We start from the raw sequence: 13,605 nt of genomic DNA on the forward strand, positions 1-13,605 counted from the left end.
GAACACTTTAACCCCAGGGCATCAATGTGGACTTCAACAGTTTCCTCATTTCCCCTTCCCCCACCTCACCCTAGTTCTAAACTTCCAGCTCAGCACTGTCCCCATGACTTGTCCGGACTTGTCCTACCTGCCTATCTCCTTTTCCACCTATCCACTCCACCCTCTCCTCCCTGACCTATCACCTTCATCCCCTCCCCCACTCACCCATTGTACTCTATGCTACTTTCTCCCCACCCCCACCCTCCTCTAGCTTATCTCTCCACACTCCAGGCCGACTGCCTTTCTTCCTGATGAAGGGCTTTTGCCCGAAACGTCGATTTAGAAGCTCCTTGGAAGCTGCCTGAACCGCTGTGCTCTTCCAGCACCACTAATCCAGAATCTGGTTTCCAGCATCTGCAGTCATTGTTTTTACCCTATTTAAAGATTTGTGCTTTGTGAGCATCAAGAGCATTGAAATTGTAATGAGATACCTCAGGGTGGAACATGGTCCAGGAAGAAAGATTTATTTCTGGTGCACTTTCTAAAGTCGTCCATTTAAAAGGTTTTTCCTTTGTGCGATATGCCTAACACGCAATATATATTGTAAGTTATTAAGACTATTATAATTGTGTTGAGACACCTAAGAATGCAACATGATGAATGAAGACAAGTTGAGTTTTGTTATAAAATCTGTAATTTTCACATGAGAATTGTTTGCATTGTACTTTTACAAATTTTGTGAATAAAGTGATAATTTTGAAAAAAAAGGTTACATTGGAATTTAGTTACAGCAAGTAGCCAGTTGAAAGTGGAGGTCAAGTAACAAAATACTGCACATGCTAGAAATCTAAATTTAAACAGATGTTGCTCGAAATGTTTAGCAGGTTAGGCAGCAGCTGAGAAGATAGAGGTCAGTGGTGTTGGTAATGATTTGATTGAATAACCTTTTGTCATTGCAATTATTCTTAATGTTTACTGTCGTATTGAGTGGTAGTGCTCAGGGAACATTGGTGCTTTAAACAGCTGATCAATCGATTGCTTAAATGTTCCACTTTTTTATGTCATAGTCATAGAAATGTACAGCACGAAAATAGACCCTTCAATCCAACTCGTCCAAACTGATCAGATATCGTAACCTAATTTTGTCCCATTTGCCAGCACTTGGCCCATATCCCTCTTAGTCGCTTATTATTTGAATGGTAAAAAGTTTGCGGCATGCTCCTATGCAGAGGGACCTGGGTGTACTTGTGCATGAATCACAGAAGGTTGGTCTGCAGGTACAACTAGTAATTAGGAAAGCAAATGAAATTTGTCCTTCATTGCTAAAGGGATTGAGCTTAAAAGCAGGGAGGTTATGTTGCGGCTGTACTAGGTGCTGGTGAGGCCACACCTGGAGTACTGCATGCAGTTTTGCTCTCCCTACTTGAGAAAGGATGCACTGGCACAGGAGGGCGTGCAGAGGAGGTCCACTGGGTTGATTCCAGAGTTGAGGGGGTTGGCTTATCAGGAGAGACTGAGTAGATTGGGATTATATTCACTGAAATTCATAAGAATGAGGGGGGATATTATACAAAATGTATAAAATTATGAAGGGAATAGATAAGATAGAAGTAGAGAGGATGTTTCCACTGGCAGGTGAAGCCAGGACAAGAGGGCATAGCCTCAAGGTTAAAGGGAACTGATTTAGGACTGAATTGAGCAGTGCTTAGTGATTTGTTTTTGTTTCAGTCATTTCCAGCCCACAACCAGCACTTTTGTCAGCGGAATGCTACTCAGTGCTTATTTGGTGCAGCTCAGTGCCAGCTTTGGCTTGAAATTAAATGGGCTAGAGAAACACAGTACAGTCGGAAGGAAGGATTACGCAGTTAATTGATTCGCTGTTCACATCTCAGCTGTTTAAAAGGCCAGTGACCAGCACTATTCATTTCTGCTCTGATAATTTCTCAAATACAAAACTGATCTGTACAGTTGATAAAAATTGTTGAATTAATTAATATTGAGCAATATAGAGGATTGGTATTTACAAGAGGTGATTTCAAATGCACTACTCCACGAAATGGTGCAAAGGAGATTCATTGGAAAGATAACAAGGTGAGTGGCTTCAGTTATGAAAAGGCTGTACTGCATAGCTCTCCTTAGAGGAGAGAGATTTAGGAATTTTTGATGGAGGTATAGTTATTGAGAATTACGGAATGTTTTACAGAATCAGAATCCTACAGCACAGAAACAGACTCATCAGTCCAACTCGTCTGTGCCGACCAGACATCGCAATCTGACCTAGTCCCATTTGCCAGCACTTGACCAATATCCCTCTTAACCCTTCCTATTCATGTACCCATCCAGATGCCTTTTAAATGGAACTTAATATCATTTCTGAAAAATAGTCACACTATTGACCATCAAAAAGGCCCTTTATACCCAAACAAAAAAATGTACAATTAAGTACAATCATCAGTGATTTTAATTACCCTAGAACAGGATTTAACTACACCAACCATATATTTTAATACCTGGCTGTTCAGTTGAACTCCAATTCAGTTTTGAAAAATATAGTCTGCATGCACTGTCTGTTATGAAACTCATTTCCTATGCCAGAGAAAAAAAGTCTGCATACTCTATGATTGGCAGGAATAAGATCCAGTTAATGCAAATGTAAATGTAAATTTAAAAACAAATTAATTTTTTAATTTAAAAGGGCTAAATGGAGTTTGTTCATGATGAAAAAAGTGTGATGTCCTGATAGAATAAATTGGGAGAAAAGCTTCCATGAGAAGAAAAGTGAATAATCAGAGAATGCAGGCTCAAAATGTGAGATTTTGTTCTTCAAAGGAAGCTGCTGTGATCTCGAATACACTACCAGGATGTGTGGTAGAATCAGACATCTACTTAAAAGGTGAAAATAACAAAGCTATTCATGGGGAAAGTAACCATTTAGATTGGAATCATAGAATCATACAATACAGGATAGGCACTTCGCCCATTGAGTCCACACTGCCAATAATTCACTACTGCCTACACAAGTTTCACTTTCCCGCAGTACACTTCATGCTCTTTGAAAGAAGTGGCATAAGAACAGTTGGACAGTCAAGTCAAAGAGTCCAACTCGTCTGTGCTGACCAGATATCCTAAATTAATCTAGTCCCATTTGTCAGCCCTTGGTCCATATCCCTCTATTCATATAGCCATCCAGATGCCTTTTACATGTTGTAGTTGTACCAACCTCCACCACTTCCTCTAGCAGCTCATTTGATACATGTACCACCCTTTGCGTGAAAATGTTGCCCCTTAGGTCCCTTATAAATCATTCCCCTCTCACCCTAAACCTCTGCCCTCTAGTTCTGGATCCTCTAAACCAGGGAAAAGACTTTGTCTATTTACCCTATCCATGCTCCTCATAATTTTGTAAACCTCTACAAAGTCTCCTCTCAGCCTCCGATGCTCCAGGGAGCAGCCCCAGCCTATTCAGCCTCTCCCTGTAGCTCAAATCCTGCAACCCTGGCAACATCCTTGTAAATCTTTTTTGAATCTTTTCAATTTTCATAATCTCTTTCCTATAGCAGGGAGATCAGAATTGCGCACAATATTCTAAATGTGGCCAACCAATGTCCTGTACAGCTGCAACATGACCTCCCAACTCCTATACTCAATACTCTGACCAATAAAGGAAAGCATCCCAAACGCCGCCTTCACTATCCTATCTACCTGCGACTCCACTTTCAAGGAATTATGAACCTGTACTCCAAGATCTCTTTGTTCAGCAACATTCCCCAGGACCCCACCATTAAGTGTATAAGTTCTGCCCTAATTTGCCTTTTCAAAATGCAGCACCTCATATTTATCTAAATTAAACTCCATCTGCCACTCCTTGGTCCATTGGCCCATCTGACCAAGGTCCTGTTGTATGCTGAGGTAACCTTCTATGATGTCCACTACAGAGCTAATATTGGTGTCATCTGCAAATTTACTAATTATACCTCCTATGTTCACATCAAAATCATTTATAGAAATGACGAAAAGCAGTGGACCCAGCACCGATCCTTGTGGCACTCTACTGGTCACAGGCCTCCAGTCTGAAAAACAACCCTCCACCACCACCCTCTGTCTTCTACCTTTGAGCCAGTCTGTATCCAAATGGCTAGTTCTCCCTGTATTCCATGTGATCTAACCTTGCTAACCAGTCTCCCATGAGGAACCTTGTCAAATGTTTTACTAAAATCCATACAGATTACATTCACTACTCTGCCCTCATCAATCCTCTTTGTTACTTCTTCAAAAAACACAATCAAGTTGTGAGATATGATTTCCCACGCACAAAGCCATATTGACTATCCCTAATCAGTCCTTGCCTTTCCAAATACATGTAAATCCTGTCCTTCAGGATTCCTTCCAACAGCTTGCCTACCACTGATGTCAATCTCACCGCTCTACAGTTCTCTGGCTTGTCCTTACCACCTTTCTGAAATAGTGACACCACATTAGCCAACCTTCAGTCTTCCGGCACATCACCTGTGACTATCAATGATTCACACATATCTCAGCAAGGGGCCCAGCAACCACTTCCCTAGCTTACCCCAGAGTACTGGGGTACGCCTGATCAGGCCTTGGGGATTTATTCACCTTTATGTGTTTTAAGACATCCAGCATCATCTCCTCAATAATATGGATTTCAAGATGTCGCCATCAATTTCTCCACATTCTGTATCTTCCATGTCCTTTTCCACAGTCAACACTGATGCAAAATACTCGTTCAGCATCTTTCCCCATCTCCTGCCATTTCACATATAGGCTGCCTTGCTGATCTTTGAGGGGTCTTATTATCTCCTTAGTCACCCTTTTGTCCTTAATGTATTTATAAAATCTCTTTGGATTCTCCTTAACCTTATTTGCCAAAGCTATCTCGTGTTCCTTTTTTGCCCTCCTCATTTCTCTCTTAAGTGTACTCCTACTGCCTTTATACTTTTCTAGGGATTCATTCAATCTCTCCTGTCTGTACCTGACATAGCTGAAAATATGTTGTTGGAAAAGCGAAGCAGGTCAGGCAGCATCCAAGGAGCAGGAGAATCGACGTTTCGGGTACGAGCCCTTCTTCAGGAACCTGAAGAAGGGCTTGTGCCCGAAACGTCGATTCTCCTACTCCTTGGATGCTGCCTGACCTGCTGCGCTTTTCCAGCAACACATTTTCAGCTCTGATCTCCAGCATCTGCAGACCTCACTTTCTCCTATACCTGACATATGCTTCCTTTTTTTTCTTTCACCAACAGTTCAATTTTTCTTGTCATCCAGCATTCCCTACAACTACCAGCCTTGACTTTCACTCTAACGGGAACATTCTGTCTCTGGACTCTCATTATCTCATTTATTAAGGCATGCCATTTTCCAACCGTCCCTTTCTCTGCAAACATCAGCTTCCAATCGACTTTTGAAAGCTCTGTCTAAAACCATCAAAATTGGCCTTCCGCCAATTTAGAACTTTAATTTTTAGACCTTGTCTGTCCTTTTCCATCACTATTTTAAAAATAATAGAATTACGGTCGCTGGCCCCAAAGAGCTCCCCCACTGACATTCAGTCACTTGCTCTGCTTTATTTCCCAAGTTTTGCACCTTCCCTCGTCGGTACATACTGAATCAGAAAATTTTCTTGTCCACTCTTAACAATTTCCTCTCCATCTAAACCCTTAACATTGTGGTAGTCCCAGTCTATGTTTGGAAAGTTAAAATCCTCTGACATTACAGCCCTATTATTCTTACAAATAACTGAGATCTCCTTACAAATGTCCCGCTGACTATTAGGGGTCTATAGTACAGTCCGAATAAAGTAATCATCCTTTTCTTATTTCTCAGTTCCACCCAAATAACGTCCCTGGCTGTATTCCCAGGAATATCTTCCCTAAGTATAGCAATAATGTTATTACTTACCAAAAACCCCACTCTCCCTCCTCTCTTTCCCTCCTTTCCATCCTTCCTATAACATTTGTATCCTGGAACATGAAGTGCCAGTCCTGTCCATCCCTGAGCCACACCTCTATAATTGCTATGATATCCCAGTACCATGTTCCCAACCATGCCCTGAGCTCACTGGCCTTTGCTGTTAGGCCTCTTGTATTAAAATAAATGCAATTTAATTTATTTTGTTCTCTGTTTTGTTTCTGCCTACCATGGCTGGTTGACTTGTTTCTTTTCCCAACTGTACCAGTCTCAGACTGATCTGTTTCCTCACTGTCTCTTTTTGTATGGTCATAAAACTAGTTTTCTTCTAATAAATAACAAATCATTTAAATTTGAGGAATTCTACAACAGGATTCTGGGTAATCCAAAATAGAGGACAGGAAAAAATTGTAGCTGTAAGAGCTACCCCTTTTTATTTTTGAGGCATATTAGGTTGTGGAGGTGATTTCCTCAAATTCCAGGATCAGTAATTACTGTTTTATCTGCTGATTCATTGTTTTGGAACTTTGGGAAAAAAGATTAAAACAATGGCACTTTACAAAGGAGGAAGAGAACAAAGGTAGAGACCACATGGTCAGAAAAAGAAACCTACACTGCTCTCTGACACAGCAGTGAATCTGCACAGCTACTGCCTTTGTGTTTGAGTTCAAGTATTTCTGGACATCTGAGTGCGTCTAAGAAAAAATTATCCAACAGTGAAATTCACAGCTGACCTTGGAAGAACCTGTCTGGGAGAGCTCATAGCACAGGAGCAGATAAGTGCATGGTTTTTAAGTGTAACCTTGCAGTCTTTTTTAACAGTGGGTAGAGTGGGTTCTTTCTGGTTATATACATTATTGAGATTTGTCTCTTGATTAAAATGTAAAAATAAAAACCATAGGTACTAAGTTAGGCTGAACTGGTGTTTTTTTATAGAGCAGTAAGACTGTGCTATTTTCTGTAGATTGTTAAGATGCAAAGATGGTCTTTAATAGAGTGATGTGCTCTTCCTGTCAGATGTGGGAGGTTAAGGAGAATTTCCATGTTACTGATGGTTATGTCCGCAGTAAGTGTGTGGTTGCGAATCCTATCAGATTGCGTGGATCAGTTTGGGCAGCAGTTAGGGGCAATGAGGAATTTACAGGAGCTAGGGGGTGTAATGGATGGCAGTTATAGGAAGGAAAGAAAACCATACATACTGTCAGGTAGATAGGTTATCTCCAAAAAAAGTAGGAGAGGTAGGCAGGAGTCTCCTGTGGCTATCCCCATCTCAAACAAGTATGTTGATTTGGAAAATGTAGGGGGTAATGGACTGTCAGGAGATGTAGCACAAACAGCCAGGTTTCTCGCACTGACACTGGTTCTAATGTAATGAGGGAGATGTCAGGTTCCAGGTAGTCGATATGACAGGGGCCTCTCTAGTCAGAGGAACAGACAGATGATTCTGCAGTTGACAGCAAGAAATCAGAATGGTCTATTGCCTCCCTGGTGCCAGGATAAATGATATCTCTGATAGAATGCAGAGTATTCTCAAAGGGGAGAGGGACCAGCAGGAGGCCATTGTACACATTGGAACAAACGAAATAGAAAGGGTAAAGGATGACCTTCTGAAGGGAAACAATAGGAAGTTAGTCAGGAATTTAAAAAGGAGGTCCTCGAGGGCAGTAATATCTGAATTACTCCCAATGCTACAAGCTAGTGAGAGGAAATGAATGCGTGGCTGAGGAGCTGGTGCAGGAGAGAAGAGTTCGTATTTTTGGATCATAAAGTGCTAATATGTAGAGTCTGTGTGATTTCTATGTATATGGAGTTACATTAATGGGATTCAGAAATATCATTGCACATGTTGTGAAAATGGGAAGTTTTGTTTGTAACATGCATTAATCAATTCTGTTAGATTTCTAGTTGAAACACAATCGTACCATACTCTATCAATATATAATGTATTTTCCAAGTGATCAATAATGCCTTAACATGGTAGGTTGGTTATTCCTGATCTCAAGCTATGCATGTTAATTAAATTCTGTTTCTAATGGAGCAATGTTTGTGGAAAATCCCAGAAATATTGACCCATGGGAAATTGCCTTAGGATTGCTTCTTTAGCTAAAACGTAGGGTCTGGATCACATCAGAACTAAACCATAATGGTTTATGGTTAATCATGATTTGGTCATACAGAACCAGTCCTTTTTTTTTTAGCTATACACAACAGTCAAATCTTGCATTCATCAGAACAATTGACAAGAATGTCAAAGCCTGGCTTTGACATTCTGTGTGCTATGGCTGAATTGTTATCAGTCATTACCTCACTCATGTAAAATATTGTTCCCCTTTACATTAGTATTCTTATCAATTGATGAGTACAAGATGAAATGATTTAACAAAATGTGCCTTTTTCAGCAATAAATCATATTCGTCGATTTGGTCCTGTTTATAGCTAGTAGCTGTACTATGCTTTAGTTGGAAACGGGCTGACTTTGAGGCATGTTTGATTGTGTGAATATAAAATATTGCATTTCCTCTTGCCTTGACAAAAGAAATCCCAAATATCATTAGGAGGGAGAAAAGCAGCCAAATGACTTTTAATGTAATTTATACTGTGTTCAGAAAGCAGTTGGGTAGAGAATAATGAATAGTGATTGCAATGTAGTAATGCAATCAGAGATACTTAGATGATGTCATCAACCAACAGAACTAAGAGTGAGTAATTTCTAACCATTATCTGAACTCTCAGCATTAGATTGCTACATTGAACCACTCCAGGGTTTCATTCATTATCAACTGTTGATTTTGTTGAGAATCTTGGGCTGCTTTTTATGTCGGTCAGGTGGTATGGAGAGTGTACGTATCTAATTTGAATTCTGTTGAACTAGTCAGCATTTCAATGTTCAGCTAATCAAAATAAAGTGGGCAAGAACAAGGTTTGGTTGCATCTCCTGTCCAGCTTTCGTGTGTATTAGGGGGTCGGGTGGGGGGTGGGGTTGGGGCTGGGGCGGCTGGTGTGGAGTTACAGCCTGGTGTTGTGTGTGTAATTGAGAAGAGAATTTATTGTGATATGTTGCCGCTGGTCGTGCAAGACTTCCCAACACAAAATGGGCATTTTCTTTTCACATTGGATGCATACTAAATGGAAAAAAAAGCTCTAGAAAATCCCTGGGAATCATTGTGACATGTTTTAAGGATGTATAAAACTTGCTTCAGCAGGTGCAGCGCGAAAGGGATTTCTAGCATCAGTTGACTTTAGAAAGAATTAAAGGAAGACTCTAATAGTTTAATGGGATAATGCATTCCCTAATGTTCTGGTCTGTCTCTCCCAACAGAAGATGATCTTGAGCCTTACTGTGGCTGCATTGTTTGACAGTATTGCCTATCTCATGGTAAGTGGATGAAAACACACAGATCACACACGTTTGTTAGATTGTATTTAGTCTAAAATTTTTTGAATTCATAGTTCTATAATTAAATGTTTTTGTTCTCGTGCATTATGACAAAATCAGTTGCATGACCACTTGCTTACTTCCCATTGTACATTTTACAGAAACATGTAAGTAATGTTTTAGTATTGTATCCTTTAACTGTATTCTTTAAACCAAAATTACTTAATATAAATGATCGCTGCTGACCTAATTCTGGTTAATAATACTAGAAGGTAACTTAGATCAATGTAAGAGGCATAACAGGTCAGGCAGATGAACTCAGGGCATGGTTGGGAACATGGGACTGGAATAGAATTTAGAATTAGATTTCCTACAGTGTGGAAACAGGCCCTTCGGCCCAACAAGTTCACACTGACCCCTCGAAGAGCAACCCACCCAGACCCATTCCCCTACCCTATATTTACCCCTGGCTAATGCACCCAACCTACACATCCTTGAACACTATGGGCAATTTAGCTTGGCCAGTTCACCTAACCTGCACATCTTTGGATTATGGGAGGAAACCGGAGCACCTGGAGGAAATCTATGCAGACACGGGGAGAATGTGCAAACTTCACACAGGCAGTCACCTGAGGCTGGAATTGAACCTGGGTCCCTGGCACTGTGAGGCAGCAATGCTAGCTACTTAGCCATTGTGCCACCCTAATCAATTCAGAAACATGGCTCAGGGATGGACAAGACTGGCAGTTTAATGTTCCAGGGTATAGATGCTATAGAAAGGAGGGCAAGAGAGGAGGGGGAGTGACGTTTTTGATTAGGATTGACATTATGACTGTACTGAGGGAAGATATTTCTGGGAGTATGTCCACAGAAATTATTTGGGTGGAACTGAGAAATAAGAAAGGGATGATCAACTAATTGGGATTGTACTATAGCCGCCCAATAATCAGTGGGAAATTGAGAAGCAAATTTGTAAGGAGCTCTCAGTTATCTGTACGAATAATAGGGTGGTAATGGTAGGGGATTTTAACTTTCCAAACATAGACTGGGACTGCCATAGTGTTAAGGGCTTGGATGGAGAGGAATTTCTTAAGTGCATACAAGAAAATTGTCTGATTCAGTATGTGGATGTACCTTCTCGAGAAGGAGCAAAGTCAGACCTACTCTTGGGAAATAAAGCAGGGCAGGTGACTGAAGTGTCAGTGGGGGAACACGTTGGAGCAAGTGACCATAATTCTATTAGTTTCAAAACAGTGGTGGTAATGAAGAGACCAGATCTAAAAGTTTAGGCAAGAACTTTCAACAGTTGATTGGGTGCGGATTTTCGTAGGTAAAGGGACGGCTGGAAAATGGCGAGCCTTCAAAAATGAGATAACAAGAGTCCAGAGACACTATGTTCTTGTTAGAGTGAAGGGTAAGACTGGCAGATGTAGGGAATGTTGGATAACTAGAAAAATTGAAGTTTTAGTGAAGATAAAGAAAGAAGCATATGTCAGGTACAGACAACAAAGATCAAGTGAATCCTTAGAAGAGTATAAGGGCAGTAGGAGTACAGTCAAGAGAGACATCGGGAGGGCAACAAGGGGACATGAGATAGCTTTGGCAAATAGGGTTAAGGAGAATCCAAAAGGATTCTCCAAATACATTAAGGACAAAAGGGTAATGAGGGAGAGAATAGCGACACTTAAAGATCAACAAGGCTGCCTGTGTATGGAACCGCAGGAGATACTAAATTAATATTTTGCGTCAGTGTTTACTGTGAAGAAGGTTATGGAAGCTAGAGAACATGGGGAATTAAATAACAACATCTTGAGAAATGTTCATATTAGAGAGGCAGAAGTGCGGGATGTCTTACAACGTAAAGGTGGATAAATCCCCAGGATCTGATCAGGCATACCCTAGAACTCTGTGGGAAGCTGGGAAGTGATTGCAGGGCTGCTTGTTGAGATATTTGTATCATCGATAGTCACAGGTGAGGTGCCGGAAGACTGAAGGTTGGCTAACATGGTGCCACTGTTTAAGGAAAGTGGTAAGGAAAAGCCAGGGAACTATAGACCGGTGAGCCTGACCTCAGTGGTGGGCAAGTTGTTGGAGGGAATCTTGAGGAACAGGATTTACATGCATTTGGAAAGGCAAGGACTGATTAGGGATTGTCAACATGACTTTGTACATGGGAAATTGTGTCTCACTGACTTAATTGGGTTTTTTGAAGAAGTAACAAAGAGAATTGATGAAGACAGAGCAGTGGAGATGATCTATATGGACTTCAGTAAGGCACTTGACAAAGTTCCACATGGTAGACTGGTTAGCAAGGTTGGATCATGTGGAATACAGGAAGCTATTTGAATACAGAACTGGCTCGAAGGTAGGAGACCGAGGGTGGTGGTGGAGGATTGCTTTTCAGACTGGAGTCCTGTGATCAGCGGTGTGCTACAAGGATCAGTGCTGGGTCCACTGTTTTTTGTCAGTTATATAAATGATTTGGATGTGAACCATAGGAGGTATAGTTGATAAATTTGCAGATGACACCAATATTAGCAGTGTAGTGGATAACAAAGAAGGTTACCTCTGAGTACAACGAGACCTTGATCAGATGGACTGGTGGGCCAAGGAATGGCAGGTGGAGTTTAATTTAAATAAATGTGAGGTGCTGCATTTTGGAAAGGCAAATCAGGGCAGAACTTATATACCTTAAAGGTAAGGTCCTGGGGAGTGTTGCTGAACAAAACTACTTTGGAGCACAGGTTCATAATTCCTTGAAAATGGAGTCGCAGGTAGGCAGGATAGTGAAGAAGGCGTTTGACTTGCTTGTCTTTACTGATCAGTGCATTGAGTATATGAGTTGGGATGTCACGTGGTGACTTTACAGGACATTGTTTAGGACCCTATTGAATACTGTGTTAAAATCTGGTCTCTCTGCTATAGGAAGGATGTTGCGAAACTTGAAAGGGGAGCATGAGGGGCTGAGGGATGACCTTATTGAAGTTATATAAAATTACAAGGGGTATGGATGGGGTGAATAGCCAAGGTCTTTTCCTCAAGGTAGTGGACTCCATAACTAGAGGGCATAGGGGTTTAAGGTGAGAGGTGAAAGATTTTAAAAGAGACCTAAGGGGCAACATTTCCACGCAGAGGATGGTGCATATATGGAATAAGCTGCCAGTGGAAGTGCTGGAGGCTGATATAATTACAGCATTTAAAACGCATTTTGATGGATATATGGATAGGAAGGGTTTAAAGGGATATGGGCCAAATGCTGGCAAATGGGACTAGATTAATTTAGGATAGTTAGTCGGTGCAGATATGTTGGAATGAAGAGTCTGTTTCCTTCATTCTGTATTGGATTCTGTAACCAATCCTAAACTACTATATGTAAAAACTGTTTGGAGGCTTCATATTATGACAAACCCTCATTAATCCCAAATATTTTTGTTGCAATTGTAATCATTTTAAATAGTTTATTTGTCAAAGTTCTTGAGAAGATTTGTCAAACTTAGTAAAATACAATTTTTTTTGCCAAACAGAAAACCTGTCCTTTAGGAGTGTTTATTTTGCAGCATAGAAATATTGTTGAAGGTTTTAGAAGCATTAATATGCAGTTTTCTTAGTCTTAATGTGTGGATTATTTTTGTTTTAATGCCAGAATAAATATGCAGGTGATGGAAAGTGTAATATTTTAAATAATCAAATTACATATTTTGGAAATTGATTTGACTTCTGCTGAGCGATTTAAAATTTGCCTTTTGTAACAGGGAGAAGTTATCCCAGATGGTGTCCTTTGCAATTTTCAGGCTTGGTGGCTTACGTACTTTGGTGAGTGCTTTGTTTCTTTTTCTGTATAGTAAACCCAAAACACATTATGCTAATTTCTAGGATGATGAATGCTGAACATCAAGCAACACTTGAGTATTTCCTTTCTTTGAAATAAAATTGTCCATTTATGCCACACCATTCATAACCTTCGGATGTCCCAAGTGAAGTACTTGAAGTCTCATCACTCTTATAGGAAACTGCTAGTTTTGTGAATGTATTCTCCAAGTTTGTTGGAAAGAAGCTGGCAGATGGTACTAGATTGGGTTGGGCTATCTGGTTGGCATGGACAAGTTGGACCGAAGGGTCTGTTTCCATGCTGTACATCTCTAAGAGGCTTTTCAGATTCACCTTGCTTAATGTGTTTATTGAGAAACCTGCCAACGTATTCTGTACTATTGCCTGTCTAGCCTATCGTCATGGGTAATTCACATTCCTATGGTTGCAAGCACAATAAGATTGGCATTATTGGCAATATATAGAGCTCACTCTAAATGTATTCCCTCTGCAAAGGA

General features: G+C 40.6%; 1 protein-coding gene across 3 annotated transcripts in view; it reads left to right on the forward strand.

Annotated features, from left to right (window-relative positions):
- Nucleotides 1-13,605, forward strand: part of si:dkey-100n23.5 (cyclic AMP receptor-like protein A) — a 213,975-nt gene that overhangs the window by 54,841 nt on the left and 145,529 nt on the right. For all 3 annotated transcript variants that reach the window (XM_043700836.1, XM_043700837.1, XM_043700838.1), the window contains 2 exons: nucleotides 9,224-9,280; nucleotides 13,033-13,093. In XM_043700836.1, coding sequence (XP_043556771.1) covers nucleotides 9,224-9,280; nucleotides 13,033-13,093 — 118 coding nt within the window. The remainder of the gene's footprint in view (nucleotides 1-9,223; nucleotides 9,281-13,032; nucleotides 13,094-13,605) is intronic.

This window comes from Chiloscyllium plagiosum, chromosome 12 (assembly GCF_004010195.1).
Source record: "Chiloscyllium plagiosum isolate BGI_BamShark_2017 chromosome 12, ASM401019v2, whole genome shotgun sequence".
NCBI classification, from domain to species: Eukaryota; Metazoa; Chordata; class Chondrichthyes; order Orectolobiformes; family Hemiscylliidae; genus Chiloscyllium; species Chiloscyllium plagiosum.